This window comes from Podarcis liolepis, assembly GCF_965112155.1.
Source record: "Podarcis liolepis genome assembly, chromosome: 7".
In the NCBI taxonomy this organism is placed as follows: Eukaryota; Metazoa; Chordata; class Lepidosauria; order Squamata; family Lacertidae; genus Podarcis; species Podarcis liolepis.
This window is the reverse complement of record NC_139561.1, coordinates 41,568,646-41,586,554: the sequence shown is the minus strand read 5'-3', so window position 1 is coordinate 41,586,554 and position 17,909 is coordinate 41,568,646. Positions and strand designations below refer to the sequence as shown.

General features: G+C 45.5%; 2 protein-coding genes across 2 annotated transcripts in view; both read left to right on the top strand.

Moving 5' to 3' along the window:
* The first annotated feature begins 807 nt into the window (after positions 1-807).
* FOXL1 (forkhead box L1) overlaps positions 808-17,909 on the top strand; it is a 31,905-nt gene continuing 14,803 nt past the window's right edge. Inside the window, exon 1 of the mRNA XM_083513778.1 lies at positions 808-890. The gene's annotated coding sequence lies outside the window, so the exon portion shown is untranslated. The remainder of the gene's footprint in view (positions 891-17,909) is intronic.
* On the top strand, positions 3,554-9,057 carry FOXC2 (forkhead box C2). Its single transcript, XM_083513693.1, has 2 exons — positions 3,554-5,816; positions 8,904-9,057. Exons 1-2 carry the CDS (start codon positions 4,338-4,340, stop codon positions 9,006-9,008), a joined length of 1,584 nt encoding a protein of 527 aa, XP_083369819.1. The 5' UTR covers positions 3,554-4,337; the 3' UTR covers positions 9,009-9,057.

The following is a 17,909-nucleotide window of genomic DNA, read 5'->3' as shown; positions in this document are numbered from 1 at the left end:
ACCAACCAACCAACCAACCCCCCCTTCCTCTGTTACTCACTAATGTTCTTTCCAGCAGACTAAATACGGTTACCCCTATAGAATTTTCAATAAACTGGGCACTTTAGGATAATTTTTTGTTTACTTTGAATTTATAGCTTGATCCGGTTCACGCACGTTTACTTGGAAATACATTTGTCAAGGATGAATGATGCTCGCTTCCAGCCTTTAAAGTTCAGATGTTGCTCTCTATTGTTTTCTTTCTTTCTTTCTTTCTTTCTTTCTTTCTTTCTTTCTTTCTTTCTTTCTTTCTAGATTTCGTTTTACAAAAGTATGTGCAATGCCGCTTTTTTCAAGTTACATTTTCTAGGAACAGAGAGCGAGTGATAGGTGAAAGGAAAGATGCATAGCGCAATCATATGCTTACTCAGAAGTAGGTCCAGGGGTGCTAACTTGAATAAAATATTGGGGGCGCACACACACCATTTGAACGGGAATGCTCATCAATTGGGGTGGGGGGATGGCCTCCTCAATTTTTTTATTTTATTTTTTGAGGGGGCGAAGTGACCTCGGCCCCTAGGAGTTGGTTCTTATGAGTAAGTCCTACACCGTCCAATGGGTGTTACTGTACGGGCAGATACGTTCTACAATGTGTGCGCTGCTGTTATTTACCCACAAGGTGTCGCTGTCTCCATTCCACAAGCGGGAGGTTTTTCCAGGGCATCGTTCAATTCACTCTTTTAAGCTGTGGAGGGCAGCAAACTCCAGCTCGTGAGCTTGGCGCGAACGCCTTTAGATGATGCTCCAAAGCAACAGGCGTTATAACTGTTGTCTTTTCCGACAAACATATCCCCGAAGACTGCAGCAATGGGAAAGTTTAAAAGGGGATGAAGGAAGCGATCTATGTAAAGGTAAATGCCACTCTACCCATGCAACATCCGCTGAATTTATTTAAATTTATTTAAATTAGATAAATAATAGTAAGTCCGAAGAAGCGTTCTGTGTATCTGGGAAGCTTGCTTCGAGGATTTTAAAGACGCATCGGAGCGATATAGCTTATCCCTCCCGTTCCAATCACTCCTATTTTACGATAAGGCGATTATTTTAATTTCGGAAGGAGTTAATCTGAGGTACAAAACATTGTTTGGATAGTTTATTTAAAGGTGCGTGGGATTTATTTATTTCCCTTTCCCTCTTTTTGCTTGCTTGCTTGTTTTTGTGGGAATCTATGAATAATTTTCTTTTTTCTTTTTTTCTTTGGTAACTCAGTTAAATAGTCTTGGAACTTCAGAAACAGGGTAGAAGAACGGAAATCAGGAGCAATCATTCCAAAAATAGATGGGAAATCTCCCCGTCTCTTTTCATTTCAATTTCTTATAAAATACTGGCTAGCGAGTCTGTTTTTCAGAAATAAGAAGGTTGAGATTTCCCGTTACTGTGTATCCAGTTTGTCTGCATTGCCTGTCAAATCCGTGACATGCTTTTCACATATTCAGTTACATTCCGAGGGAAATTGGGAAACTGGATTTAATTGTAACAGCGTGATGGATTAAACAGAACAAAGTTTGGAAGAGGGCATTTCAAGAATATTTGCAACCTCATCATGTCTTAATTTCAAATTTCCTTAGCAATTTTATTTCTTTTCTTCTTACAAGGCGTATTTTGGGTGTTCTTATTTGAAGGGCTTCCATGAAATCTCAGGACCATGAAATCTCACGACAACAAACAAATTCTGATATATGGTACTATTCCCCCCACCTCAAGTCATTTATCCATCCTTTCACAAAACAGCTGGCTACAAGACCAATGTGTTCCAAAAGAAAGAGTATTTATATCCCCCTCCCTCTAAAAAAAGAATACAGATTCAGAATCTCTAGAAATACTTCAAAGGATATGGATATTTTTTTCTTGTATTTTTTTGTTTAATATGGTCGGTATTTTGAGGCTCTCTCCTTTTCAAATAAATAAATTCCCAAATGGGCCTCCTAACAGTGAAATGCTCCTCTGCCTCAGATCTTTCTAGTTTGCAAAAGATCCTGTACTAGCTATCAATACCTTGGAATCTTTCTCCCAAGATCCTAGAGGCTTGCCATCATCATTATTTTAGAAGCACTGAAAATCAATGGATTGAAATCAGTCACATCAAGTCAAATAGAAGCTTGGGGCGGCAAAAGGAGCCGTCGACACTTATAGGTCTGTTATCAGTTTGGAAATGTTCTGCCTCACTTTCTAGCCTCACACTTACCTAGGAATAAAGCCCCCCTCCATCGTAGTGGGATTAAAAAACATACCCGCCTAGGAATTGCACCGTAAACCATTCCGGTGAGCACTTCACCCGTCCCCGGAGCCATATCATTCATTTAAAAAATCGCAGCAGAAATTTTGTGGGGAAAGCACATTTAAACCGGGGTGGGGAGGAAGGAAGCAAGCCTAAATGAGTTTGGATATGGTTTAAACATCGAAATTGACTGTCAGATTTTTAATAATAATAATGGAATTGGAAGTGAAGGAATAAAATATAATTGTTTTCCTCTCCTCTCCACCCCGCTTGCAGTTGTTTTGCACAGCGGAGCGTCCCGACCCGGGAAATTATTGGGGGGGGGGGGAGAGAGATCACACCTAGGTTGCGGGCTCGCGTCCCTAATTAACCAAACCTAATTGCCTCTAATGGAATAATTAGAGGGTCGAATTGGGCGGCGGCGAGGGGGCGTCGTCAGTCTAACAAAATCCCTTTCAAGCCATCTTTTTAAAGAAACTGAATGTCTAAATTGAAGCACATTAGCTGTGAAGTCGTTAGGCACTCTCGACGCTCAAGAAATCTCAACTGAAATCTACACAATTTCATTCGAAGCAAGAGCCTCGGTGGTAAAAAGAAAAAAGAAAAAAAAGAGAGTTCCTTGGAACTTAATCTCAGGTATTTAGGACCGAGGTGTTAAATGAGGTTAGGACGGAGGTGTCAAGTAATTCTATTTTTTAAAAAACAACTTTGCTTTTTCCTTTGCAGTGCAAATCGATTTGGCGCATCGGGTACAGGGGAGCGAACAAATCCCCTGCGCTGTCTTAAGCGCCCTTTAAAATTTAAGAAAAGAGCCTAGACTGGCGCTCAAGCATTGTTATCGCTGGTGTCGGATGAGGAGAGATTTCATTTTTTAAAAAAGTCGAACGACCCTGAAAAGGAATATTCGCTTCATATAGGAGATTTGCCAGTGCGGGGAAATATTTTAGAACAGTAGCCTTTTCGGAGATGGTGGCTCCAATCTTTAAAATAGATGGAATTAAATTGAGAACGCGGATGCCTTTGCGTAACGGCTTCTGATTCGGCTTTAAACCGAATCAGACCTCGGATCCCACCGATCGCACCTCTCCCACCCGGCACCCACCCTGCTCCTCGCACTCCAGAATCGCCCCTGTTCCACCCGCGAAGGCGGACGCCAGAAGCCACCCCGAACTTCGCCGCGCTTCCCGGAGCCCCGCCGCGTCCTTACGGCGCTCTCCTCCGACTCTCCCATTGGCTCTCCCGAGCCCGAGCCGGGCCGCCATTGGATGAGACCGCAGGGCGGAGGCGTGGCCAGTGAGGAGTAAAAACGGGCCTTCCGCAAGGGAAGTTTTGGAAACTTTTCTCCAGCCCTCGATGGGGAGTTCGCCTGGCGCGGGGCTTCCCGGAGGCTCCCCTCGCGCTGTGCTCCAGAGTGGCGCGCGCGTCGCCGGCACAGGAACCGTTTATTTGGATTCCGACGGCTTGTTTTTGTTTACACGCGCTCCGCTTTCACCCGGGACAAACGGAGCCGGCGGGTCGCGAGCCTTTGCGGGCAGAGACAGCGGAGCAAGCGAGAGCCCTGAGCGATAGGGCTTCATCCCTTTCTTCTTGCAAGATTATTGCTGTCATTCCCCTCCCTCCTTTGCGAAAATCTGCCTCTCCATCCGTCCAGTTGGCCTGTCGTCGCGCTTTTTTGTTTTTGCTTTTGCTTTTCAGAAAGAAAGAAAAAAACAAACAAACAAACTTGGTACGCCGGTGCACTGATTGCGCTGCTCCTCTTTCCAAGAGCATCGTCGTCACTTTTCAACCATGCGGGAGGAGATCCCAGCGACAGATCGCCGCGCAAGAGCTTGAGAGTTTCGACCATTTTGCAAAGCAGCTTCGGAGAATGTTTTGGCTCTGAGGAGGAGGAGGAGGAGGCCTCGCTCAGCGGAGGAGATTGGAGGGGGCGGGCGGGGGGCAGCGATTTGGCCTCCCGAGAACAACGCGACTAGGCCATAGGGGGGCACATTTCCCCCTTCCTTCTTCGCCCTCCCTCTACCAGATCTGACTTTGTTGTCGTTTTTGGAGGGAGGGGATTTTTTTTGAAAAAACCGACGCCATGCAGGCCCGCTACTCCGTCTCGGACCCCAACGCCCTGGGAGTGGTCCCTTATCTGAGCGAGCAGAACTATTACCGGACGGCTGGGACTTACGGCAGCATGGCGGGCTCCATGGGGGTCTACCCGGGGCACCCCGACCAGTACGCGGGCGGTATGGGGCGCTCGTACGGGCCTTACCACCCTCACCAGCCCACGGCGCCCAAAGACTTGGTGAAGCCGCCCTACAGCTACATCGCCCTGATCACCATGGCGATCCAGAACGCGCCGGATAAGAAGATCACCTTGAACGGCATCTACCAGTTCATCATGGACCGCTTCCCTTTCTACCGGGAAAACAAGCAGGGCTGGCAAAACTCCATTCGCCACAACCTCTCGCTCAACGAGTGCTTCGTGAAGGTGCCTCGCGACGACAAGAAGCCGGGCAAAGGGAGCTACTGGACCCTCGATCCGGATTCTTACAATATGTTCGAGAACGGCAGCTTCCTCCGACGCCGCCGGCGCTTCAAGAAGAAAGACGTCTCCAAGGAGAAGGACGACACGCTCCGGGAAAGGCACCTCAAGGAGCCCCTGAAGGCCGCCGACGTCTCCAAGGACACGCCGCAGTCCAACAACGCCGGCGGCAACGCCTCCTTGTCCGCCTCTGCCCCGCCGCCGCCTTCTTCCTCGGCCGCCCCGTCTGAGAAGAAGATCGTCATCAAGAGCGAGGCTTCCTCTCCGGACCTGCCCATCATCACCAAGGTAGAGACCCTCAGCCCAGAGAGCGGCAGCGCCCTGCAGGACAGCCCGCGGAGCGTGGCGTCCACGCCGTCGGTGTCCACCGAGAGCTCGCTGCCGGGTGATCCCCACCACCCGGGCGCCGGCACCAACGGGCTGTCGGGGTTCAGCGTGGAGAACATCATGACTCTACGGACTTCGCCGCCGGGCGAGCTCAGCCCCGTCAGCAGGACGGCCGGGATGGTGTCCTCCTTGCCCCTCGGGTACGCCCAGGCGCAAGCCCCGTCCATCTACAGCCAGGCCTGTAGCCAGGGGGGCTTGGGGGAATCCGGGGGCAGCTACCAATGCAGCATGCGCGCCATGAGCCTCTACACGGGCGAGAGGAACGCTCACCTGTGTGTGCCCACGACCTTGGAGGAAGCCGCCGCCTCCATCTCGGAGCAGCAGCAAAGCAACGGCGCCTCTTCGCCCCTCACCTCCATGAATCTGGCCTCGGGCGGGGGGCAGCAGCAGGAGGGGACCCTCACCCCCAGCCACCACCACCATCACCACCATCATCACCACCACGCTCTCCCTCACCACCAAGCCGGCGGCCAAGCCACGGCCGCCGCCGCCTCCTGGTACCTGAACCACACGTCGGAGATCAACCACCACCTGCCCAGCCACGCCTTCGGGGCGCAACAGCAGAACTTCTCCAACGTGCGGGAAATGTTCAACACTCACCGGCTGGGGCTAGAGACCTCGACAGCGCTGAGCGAGCAACAGGTGAGCACCAACTCCACCTGTCAGATCCCCTATAGAGCTGCGCCCTCCATATACCGCCACACCACCACCCCTTATTCCTATGACTGCACTAAGTATTGATTGAGCGACTCCTGGGAAACACAAACAAACAAACAAACAAACAAACAAACAAACAAACAAACAAGGGAGGGGGTTTAAGCCAACCCTTCAGATTGCATAGAAGGAAATTAGCGCTGTGCTTTGTTTTTAAACGACCTCTTATTCAAACGAAAGACTGGGGCGAAAAAGTGACCCGCCTCACAAAATAGAACTTTACGAACCCTAAAATCCCTGTTTGGGGTGCGCGCGCGTGCGTGCGTGCGTGCGGGGGGGGGGGGGTGTTCTTCAGTGCCTTCTTTCAATTCAAGTTAATTATACTTGGGGGAGTTGAGGAGGCATCTTTTTAACGAAAGTTAAATATATTAGTAAAGGACAGTGGCAAAACTTATTTTGTGAAAAGAAAAAGGACGGTGATCTCGGACAATGTTAACTTATAGAGAATCACCATTTCCACAACGACCATTTATAGGATTTTTTTTTGAAAGGGAAAGAAATAATTATAGATACAGCTATATAAAAGTATACGTTTTGGTGTTGGGGGTTTTGGGGGGGATTTTTTTTTTTTTTGGAGGGGAGTTTCTGTTTATTGCGTTGTAAATATGTGTGGAAATCAGGCTTAAGTGGAGAGCCATTATTAATATAATATTTAAAGTTGAGTTCACTGGATTATTCCTTTAAAAATTTCCCATGTTGCCCATCTTTTTCCATCTGTCAAATTAATGATCAGTACACGTCCTCCTGTTTTCTTCGGGTTTTGTGAACAAATACGCATCAAAAGTCCCTTTTCCCTTTTAAAAGTGAATTACAAAAAAATGAATAATTTATTGTTGTTTCCCCTTGATGAACTGTTGTGGATGGGAAGTATTGGAAAACACACACATTTTTTTAAAGAGTAAAGTATCTGATACTTTCAGTAGAAAAACAGAGAGATAGAAAACAAGAAGTGTGTGATTTTTTTAAAAAAATTGTAAAATAGATTTCCCACTCTGAACTGATCCTTTAAAAACCGACAAAATGCATTTAGGGAAAAAACACATTCTCTTTGAATTCTCTGTCACGTTTGTTTTGTCTTATGTGGTCTTAATTGTTGTACTCATTCTTGGAAAAAAATAAATAAATCCGTGCTGTTTATTTCTCCTCAAAAAGTCTGCCGCATGTTTGTGTGAATTTCTGCAGTTTTCCTGCTTACAGCCCTCCTCCCCTTTCACTCTTCACCCTTCGAAAATATGATAAGAAAAACGAAGTGCAGGCCTGCAAGGCAGCTGAGGAGATGGGGAAAAAAATCGAGACCAGGGAGGTCTCTGAGAGGCGCGTCACTTGTGAATGGTCTTGACACGGGATCAGGACAAGAACGGCCCCAGGCAATGTAGGGTTAGCCTTCGAAGTTCAAAACCCGGTTTAAAGCTGCAATTCTAAATATGTTTCATGGAAAGTATCCCCAACGGATGCCTTGACTCTCGCTTCCGAGTAAAATCGCCCTCCAGAGTTGCTCTAGGGTCACTTGCGGATAAGTGCGAAGCTGTCGGAACGAAAATCGCTGTCGCGCTTAGGAGCAATCCTAACGCTCTTTACCTGGGAGTAAGCCCCAATAAATTTTATGGGACTTCCTTTTGAGTAGTTAAGATCGCGCCGTTGGAGAGCTTTAGTGTAGCTCCTAATGAGGAGGAATAATAATAATACTGTAATAATAATAATAATAATAATAATAATAATAATAGAATAAAAATCTCCTAGCAATCACGGGGGGCGGGGGGAGTTCCTGCCACAGATGTAGTAAATCGGGGTGAAACCCATTCCCCAACGAGAGGAATGGGAACATTCACTACCCCGATTCTTAAATCCACCGGCTTGCAGACAAAATAATATAGATTAAAAAAAAATTAAAGCAGGCAATGTAACGCTTATTTTTTAAATGAAGCAGTTTAATTATGCTCTCCTACACCATTTTTCATTCTTTTTGTCCCCCCCTCCCCACTTTATTTTCGGGTAGATTATTTTCTATTCATTTACCCGCCCCCCCCCGCCTTTATTCCGGCTTGGGCTGGAAGACAAAAGAAGAAGAAAAGAGGCTGGTTTCCTAAGTTGGTTCCGAAATCTTGATGTCTATAAATAATAATAATAATAATAATAATAATAATAATAATAATAATAATAATAATAATAATTGCTTTTATATCTCGGCGCTTAGATAAACGAACATTGTCATTGCTTGTTTTTTAAATGTGTCACACACAGGAGAATGCCCAAGGGAGGTCACCTGGGTTTTGTTCTCCAGATCCCCCCTCCCCCCAAAAAGCTGCCCTACAACACTTTTCAAATTAACATCCCGATTCGAATTAATAGATTCGAAGTAGTGTCCAAATTGCGATGCGATTTATCTGCTGGCAAGCAGCTCTACCGATTTAATACCTGAGTCTGATTTCAAAGGAAAGGCTGATCGAATAGGATCCCCTAGACCGCTTACTGGGAAGCAAGTCTCACTAAACAAACTGGGATCTGCTCCCCCAAAATGGGATCAAGGACTGCAGTCGTGCAAGCGAATCCCTCTGCAGCTCCGTAGCTTCCGCCTCGAAGGGAGAATCCCACGAAGTTCCATAGGATGTCCAAGGAATTGCGTCCTTAACCAAAATCTCTGTCAGCGCAATAGGAACTTCTTACAGGAGGTTAGATTGGTAAGCTTCGCCCTGGATTCCCCATTCCCTTATACCGCCTTCAGCACCACTGCTGTTTAATAATAATAATAATAATAATAATAATAATAATAATAATAATAATAATAATAGGCGTAGCCTGGATTTTTGTTTGGGGGGGCAAGCCTTTTGTGTCGGGCGGGGCAGGCCTCTTGTTAGGGGGGGCAGAACCTCAGCTATGTATTTTTATTGATTTTCATTGATGGGGGGGAGGGGACAGCTGCCCCTCCGTGCCCCTCCTTGGCTACGCCCATGATGATAATACATAAGTAGGTAATGTGTTTCTGAGCATGGATAAAGCGCTACTCTTTCCCGCTAGCCTGTAAGCATTTTGCAACAACGGCGAAGTGTCTGTGTTTGTGAAGGACAGGCTGGTAGTGAAGAAAGGCAATATACATTTGAGTCGCGGTGGGTCTCCGCTTAGAAGGTACCGTAAATTGTTATTTCTTAACCTTCAGGATTAAGAATCTATTACAGCCCATAGCTATGGCCACATTTCAAATGGGGGGGGGGTTGGGTTAAAAAGATGTTTAGGGTGGGGTGCTAGATACTGGGATCTCTTGTTTTCTCTTCTCTTTCCTTTTTTTTTTAAATAAAAAAATCTGTTTTCTAAAAAATGTTTCCCCTAGTTATTGGTAACCCCCCCCTTTCCACTCAAAATCCAATATTTGGATGAATTTATATTCATTTCAAACCTTCTGTGGAAGAGAATAAAGGTGGACAGTTTGGGGCAGGTGGGGAAGAGCTGTAGCAAAAAATACATCTAAAGAATAAAAGTACTGTATGGGAGGGAGGGGCAGGGTGTACCCCAGGATTAGGAATGTGTGACCCTCTAGATGTTGTTGAACTCCAACTCCCATCAGCCCCAGCCAGCGGACTAAAAAGGGAAGATGGGAACTATAGTAAAAACCAACCAACCAACCAACACCTTCTGAAGTGCCAGTTTCTCCATCTCTAGTTATAAAGCCTCTTTTGGTGGGATATGGCAACCTCTCTGCTTCTGCCTGTAATAATGGGGACAATCTACTGATCTACCCTGCAGGGCTGTGTTGAGGACGGCTGAAAGAAATGCATGGCAGAACTAGGCGTAGGGGAAGTCACTAGCTGATTTTTGATGGGCAGCCCAGTGCCTGCAGATTGCGAGGATTCTTGCGAAGAATCTTGTCTCAGCCAAGCTAGGCATCTGTTATACTCTTAACCAAGAGTGTATGTTTAGGATCACAAGAGTACAGATTAGTTGTGCCTTTTTAGAGTTTCAAGCATAAAAGGAGCTTCATAGGTGAGGTGTTGAGGAGCCTTTAGTGACTCAGTTATTTATGGACTGCAACTCCTATCATCCCTGACCATTGGCCACACTAGCTAGGGCTGATGGGAGCCACAGTCCAACACTCCTGATCTAGTGCCTGGTTTTCACAGTGGCTGCCCAGATGCCTCTAGAAAGCCCACAAGCAGGACCTGAAAGGAACAGACCTCCCCTGTGGTTTGCAACTGGTATTATACAAAGGGATACTTCCTTTATATGTGAAGGCTCCATTTCGCTATCATGATGGAAAGCTATTGGCAGACCCTCTCCTCTTCCATGAAGTTGGCCAATGCTGCTTTTAAAGCTGCCACCACATCTTGTGGCAGTGAATTCCATAGCACAGTTTGTTAAAGAGCATTTTCTTTTATGCATCCCACATTGACATAATTAGATGACCCCAGATTTGTGCATTATAAGAGATAAAAACTGTGCCCTGTTTACTTCTGCCATGTTTATAACCATGTTCCATGTCCTCGTTTAGTTGTCACTCTTCTCAAACCCCAAACCATTTTGCCTTTCCTTCTAGGGAAAGCCCGAATCCCATTTGGTTGCCGTCTTCTGTGCTTTCCCCAGTTCTGTGACACATCCAGCTCAAGCAAAGAGAGTACTAAATAGTCACTCTTACTTTGAAAATACAACACACAGTAGTGGATCATAGAGTTTCTTTTAAACAACAAATCCAGACCCCTCAAGATTAAATGTAGACTGTCCCTGATATATGGGGAGCATTTAAGGGAAAGTGCTATATACCAATTGCCAAGTTATTAAAATCCCTGCATCTAGTCTTTCCATTTGCCTATCTATCCACCAGTAAGACAGAGTTACTACCTGCCTAAGCGTGTATACCCAGATATACTTTTGCTGAAGGAGAATTTCTCTCAAGTAAATGGCCACAGAATAGTGGGTCTCACAATTTTATTGTGACAGTAAACTTAAATTGGTTCAGAGAGGAGCTCAGTTTGTTAGGGAGGAGGGAATTTACAATAATCAAAGATGTACATTTAGGACACACTTGTAAATATTTTCAGGGTATTTATTTTGGCCCAGGTACTGTAATTAGAGAATTGTTAAAAATCAAACATGGCATTTTCTTTTAATAAACATGAATGTTTCAGTTTATTAAATTGTTGTCTTATTTTCAAAATATTTTAGAGAGGTTTTGTGTATATGCCCATTTGTTTAAATTGAAGAACTTGGAACCAGTCAATTAAAATTCTGCATCTGGTCGGCATTCCCTACTTTATTATAGGATCCAAAATGTTTACTATCTAGTCATATAGCAATTTAGTTGTAGCTCCTATTTTGGGGATAATTAGCACATTTATTTCTCATGGAGCCCTTTAGGATCATATCAAAAGAGAGAATACTCTATCGGCTACCTACTGATATTCCTGATACCAGGACTTTGGGTGCAAGTCACATCCCCAAATTATAAAGAATTGTAATAATTTCAATAGTCTGCTCACAGCTTTCTCTCTGGAGGGTCCCCCTCTCAGTCTTCTTTTCAGGAACTCCTGAAAAAGCAGAACTTTTTTTATTTTTAAAAATGCTGTTATACAACCATCCCTGCCTCAAATAACTGCTACAATTAAAGAATGAATAGTTCCTGGATTGCAAAGTCTCACTGATTGCAGCAGCAATGGGACTCAACTTCTTGCTTTCATCCTACCCTCTTCTATGTGTTTACTTCTGCCCTGCTCAATTTCATGTTTTAAACATTGGGTTATGGAGGTTCTGGGTTTAAAGCCAACATTAGCCTAAGAATTTTGCTCTTGTTGTTCAGCTGGAAACTTTGGCTGATTTCCCACGCTTGATGTGGGCCAGTGGCAATGGTGGTGGAGGAAGGAGGCCCACCCTTCAATTTAAATTTAAAAAGTGAGATGATTAGTTACGATTATTATTAACCACTGAGCAGACCTAGCTTCAGTCAGGGATGGGGAAACCTGTGGCACTCCAGATGTTGATGGACTACAACTCCCATCAGCCCCAGATAGCATACTCAATGGTTAGGGATGGGGGAACTGCAGTCAAGAAACAGGAAGGACCACAGATTCCCCATTCTTGGTGTATGGTAGGACAGTCCCAGCCCATCCCCCCCATCCTTGTCTGTTATGCTGCTTGCAGCCCCCGCTCTGCAGGAGGTGAAATAAAGCCGATGGTACTTCTAAGCATGTGCAGACTGCTTCCCTCAAGTATTAGATAGCTGTTATTCAGAGGAAATTCTCTGAGGCAAATCCATGTATTCAAGGCAAGCTCTACAATCCATCACTCCCCAAAGTCTTGTACCTTGAAGACTGAAATTTAAAATAAGTGTTTGTGTACACAAACCCTCTTTGTCAGATGCATGAAGTGAAATCTTAGTTGGTAGGTATATAAAGGATAGAATTGTCAGGTGGGAGTTGAATGCCAATGAGATGTGAAAATTACAGTGTGAGTCAATAAGAAGGGAAATAAATAGCCCTGGAATATTGCTTGAAGTCAGACAATTCTTTCTAGAGGAATTGTTGAATCCATTAGGGCTGATTTTCCCCTACCAAAGGAAGGACCTGATAATGGTTGATTTTACAATAGAGCATCCAAGGGGTGACCTGGTGATCCCTGGACTTGACTGGATTTTTTTTCTACTCCTAGCAAAGGAGGATTTTATAGCTTTCTCACAAATGGGGCATTCTGCAGTACAACACTTCGGGTAATCATGGGACATACTATGTTGCACATGCAACTGCGTCAAAATCACTTGATTTTTCAATCCTTGGTGATTCACATTTGCATGTGTGAACAGACTCTGTCCAGAAAGGTGAGATTGGAGGTGACATGAACGTTTGATCTGTTATATGTGATTGGTGACGCTGGCTCAATTATATGCAATTTGATGCTGGTAATGGCTGGCTTTTTGTGCTGACGACTGTAATATATTTTACCACCTTATATACCTTTTCAAATTACCTTTCTTTCCCCTTAAACATACTTTTATCCTCTTCCCAACACCATCTTTGTTTCTTTGAAAAATGCAGAACTGTTATTGCTGACATCTTATTTGAGGCAGTGTTCCCGCACCAGGTTTCTAAAAGTATAAAAAGTTCAGGATATTAATTTTTTTTTGGGGGGGGGACACACTCCCAGTGGACATTCAAATTCATTTCTAATGAAAGAAGGCCTACTTTTGTTTTACTGTTGCTGATACCTAGATTTAAGTTTTAACTAGAATCAATTCAACTAAAAATGCAATGGTTTGGTGTTTCGGTTCAGTCTTAATTACTCTATTGCTTGGAGGTAAATCCTAGTGATTTCAATGCAATATGCTTCCCATGATGGATGCTTAAGATTACAGGCTCCTTTTATCCCTGCCTACAAGAGATTTCATCCATATAAGCCTAAACTGCTGAAGTCTTTTTCCTTCCTTCTTTTTTTAAAACAGTCCTCCAGTTCTTCTCTCTCTGCCTCCGAGTGACAAAAGCTTTCACCATTTACTTCCAGTTATTATTATTTTTTTCTCCTTGAAGGAGACAACTAAATTTAGATTTCAGTGACAGGAAAGCCAAATAATAATTTTAAATGTAAACCCCAAGTTTTAAAAGGGAACAAGTTTTAAAATCTAAAACCAGGTTTTAAAAGGAAACACGGCCCCCATGCCTGAGGAAATGTTGGATATGTTCCGTGTCAACCTTAATTTCTGCTTAAAAGTGAGTCACTGGCTGTAGTATTATTGGACCAAGACGGATTGCTGTAGCTGCATTTGGGTTGTATTTTGTTTCAGAAAGGAAGAAAATAAATCCTGGGAAACTTGGGGGTGAGCAGGCAAAGACAATAAAACCACCCAAACTGCTCTATCAACAGTATGCATATATCATAGCTACCGTAGTTCAGTAGTTATTAATGATGGGATTCATTATTGTTGTTTAAATTTGTATACTGCCTTTCATCCTAAGATCACAGGGCGGCTCACAACATAAAAATACAACATAAGAACACAAAATACATAAAACAAAAACAAACCAATAACCACCCTTCCTACATTTAAAAAAAAATTAAAGAAGAGGCACAGTTGCTACTATGATAGCTAAATGAAACCTCCGCTTTCAGAAGAAACATACATTTGAATATCAGATTCTGTGCACAATCAGTGGGATGTTGAACTGGCTGCTGGTGGAAACAAATTGCATTAACTCCTTAGCCTTCAATGGACGGGTTGGGAGTCCAGACCCACTGCCAGGTTGTGGCCTGATGTAAGATGGGTCGCAACAGCAATATAACCACCATAGAAATATATAGGAAAGAATTAAGCAACAGTGTGAAAAAGCTGAAGACTTCTGCTTTAACAAGATGGGACATGGGGTTAGATCCAGCAGAATTCAGATCGTAAAAGAACAGGCCCTTCCACTCCACTCAACCTACCCCATAGTCATCCTCTAGATCAGTGTTTCCCAACCTTTTTTGGGCAAAGGCACACTTGTTTCATGAAAAAAATCTCGAGGCACACCACCATTACAGCCCCGTGACGTCAGCGCGCAGCGTCATGCCGGGAGGGACGCACGAAAGTGTAAGTTTCAATTTTCCCCCTCCCCCTTGCCTTCCTTCTGTGCCAACCGCCAAAAAGCCAAGAAAAAAGCCAAGACTTTAGGGCAGCAGGTCGACACGGAAGAAGCTCCTACCTAAGGACAGGTGCGACGGCCGTGTCCTCTTCTGCCACACTTGGCAGCCCTGCCTCACAGTCATGACTTCCACCCTGATTTCTCCCCGTAGGTCGAGCAGCACAGGCAGCCCAATGTGTCCAGCCCAGACACAAGCCCCGCTTCCCCACTCTAGATCCTGAATGCGACCAAGTGCTCTGGACTCCCGAGCAGGGTGGGAAAGAGGACTCGCATCTGGTAGCCTCCGGGCTCCTCGCCTGCTCGAGGGATGGCATTGCAGGCAAGCTGCCGGCCGTCGCCATCGCCGCCCCCTCATGCGAGTGGACCTGCCCGGAGTGGTGGGCCGGGGGAGGCTCGCTCTCTGTGGGGATGTGGCCCGCACGCGCGGCCCCGCTTCCTCCTGCCCAGGGCTGAGCTCCTTACCCGCGATCTCGGTCTCGCGCACGCGGATCCCACTTATTCCGAAGCTCGCGCCACTAGTCGGGGCTCTCACACCGTGCCAGGGCGAGGCGGCGCAGCCCACTGACGTCATCGCGGCTCGCTGCCGCCCTCAACTTCCCTGTTCCCTCCCCTCCCTCGGGTCGCCGTGGTTACCGAGGACTGCAAGCTGCTCGGGCGAGCGTGGGGCATTAAGTGGGAGAAGGAAAATTAAAATTAAAACTCGCCTGAAGGCCGCCTCTCCGGATATGAAGCTATCTTTCGAATTTTTTAATTTTTCCCGCGGCACACCAGGCAACATCTCGCGGCACACTAGTGTGCCGCGGAACAGTGGTTGGGAAACACTGCTCTAGATAAATAGCTGGAATTGTGAGTGTGCAGGAAGTAGCCTGTCACCAGGGGGTAGGGGGAGTACAATAATAGGATGGAGCTGTTTCTTCTACAAAGCTTACTATGGCTGTGTCCATTTCACAGATGGTCAAGCTCCTGCTTCCAGTTAGGCTCTGACTGCTAACAAAGGAAAGTTTACAACATCTGGAGCTTTTTTTGTTTAGACAAAAGGGCAGTAAGGAGACCTGCTAGTGATGAATAAAAGTATGCATGGTTTGTATTAAGAGATCTTCCCCTACTCTCTCTCCCCCCAATATAATACTAGAACGTGGGGCCATGCAGTAAATCTGAATATTCAGGACAGGCAAAAGGTGGTGTTTCTGCATACAGAACATAGTTAAGTATGGAATTTGCTATAGCAAGATGCAGGGCTGGATGGTTTTAAAAAGAGGTTAGACAGATTCGTGGAGGAGAAGGCTGTACCTGATGGTTATGTTCTGTCTCCAGTGTCAGAGGCATATACCACTGGGAATTGCAAGTGGGGAAAGTGCTGTTGCACTTGCCCAGGTCCTCCTCAAGAGCTTCCAATAAGCACCAGGTTGGCCACTGTGAGAGCAGAATGCTGGGCTGAATGGACCTTTGAGCTGATCCAACAGGGCTCTTCTGATTCTCCTATGATGCTACCCGACATCTCTGCAGACCAAGCAGTCCCCCCCCCCCAAACCTGACCAGGGTCTGCCTACTTAAGATGACAGGATGTGGGTCCTGCCCTCCTTACACTGGTGGAATGGCTGTAGGGAGATGAAGCCTTCCTTGAAGAACAATGGCTTGTTTGTTACTCTATAAGACTCTGCCTCTCTGCCTCCTGCATGGACTTTGAGTTTATTTTGGCCTCGCGGAGCCTGTGCAAGGGAATATCGAGAAATCCAAATGCCAAACTCACTTAGAACTTTAGACACGAGGAGCAGGGGGCGTAAGAAGTGTCTATCCCTCCCCCCCGCCACCCCATCCCAATTTAATCTGGCAAAGTATGTCCTGACAAACAATGGGAGCTTTTTTGTATCATGTGTCTCTTTCCAGTGCTGTCAGCCAAAGCAACAAACAACAGCGCTTCCTCCCTGTAACATGACAGAAGAGAGTTTTAACTGATTCTTTTAGAAATTCACCTGCTGTGGATTAAAGGAAGGGATACAGCCAATGGGGGTTCCTTGATTGCTCACTTTTGGAAACATACGGGTCACCTGCTACAGGGCATTGCTGGGTCCTTTTTGCAAGCCAGTTTAAGAGCACAAGAAGCTGTCTTAGAGTCAGATTCTTGCACTGTAGCCTGATCAGTACTGCCTACACAGACTGGTAGCAGCTCTCCAGGGTTTCAGACAGTGAATCTCTCTCAGTTGTATATTGAGATGCTGGGAATTGAACCAGGGAACTTTTGAACTCTGGTCAAACCTTGCCCCTCAGCATAATTGCCTGGCTGAAAAGCCGAGCCTATGGCGGACTGGAGCTCAGAGACAGAAAACTTGCTTGTGGTGCAGAAGGTCCCAGCTTCAGTTCCCAGCATCTCTGGTTAAAAAGGATCAATTATAATTATTTGAAAATATGCTGGGAGTACAAAATGCAGAATGAAGCATATTACCATGTCGTTATGCACAAAAGTACTGGAAGATTATAATTAGAAGAATAACAAAAACATGGAAACGTGAAGTTCCCTTAGATCCAGTGCTGACATTGCTAAACAAAACACCCACCGTAAAGAGACAACAAAAGAAACATACATCCTGTCTGGTAACTAACTTCTGAAAAGCATCTTCAGTAGCTGCCTAAATAACAAGACTCTGGACACTTGTCTAATTTCAGCTGGGACCTTATTCCAGAGGGCTGGAGCTGTAACACCCAAAGCCCAGTTTCTAGTACAAACCAAGTGCACCTCTGGTACATGCAGTGTATATGCAGTGGAGTGCAGTCTCTTAGGTAACCAGATCCCAAGTTCTTTAAGGCTTTAAAGCAGTTCAGGCCAGGCTGATCTTTCCTTGCTGGTGTTCTTCCTGAATAGCAATCAGTGGTCCTTTGGCTGATGGATGCAACCACAGTGTTGTCTCTTCCTTGCTTTTGCAAGTGACATTTGGAGGAGAATCTTCTTTCTGGCAAGGAAGCTCCTTGGATGGGTTCAGACTGAATGCACATTTAATCAATAGATAAATAATAATAATAATAATAATAATAATAATAATAATAATAATAATAATTTATTATTTATACCCCGCCCATCTGGCTGGGTTTTCCCAGCCATTCTGGGCGGCTTCCAAAAGAATATTAAAATACTATGATACATCAAATATTAAAAGCTTCCCTAAACAGGGCTGCCTTCAGATGTCTTCTAAAAGTCTGGTAGTTGTTGTTCTCTTTGACATCTGGTGGGAGGGCGTTCCACAGGGAGGGCGCCACTACCGAGAAGGCCCTCTGCCTGGTTCCCTGTAACTTGGCTTCTCGCAGTGAGGGAACCGCCAGAAGGCCCTCGGTGCTGGACCTCAGTGTCCGGGTAGAACGATGGAGGTGGAGACTCTCCTTCAGGTATACTGGACCGAGGCCGTTTAGGGCTTTAAAGGTCAGCACCAACCAAATG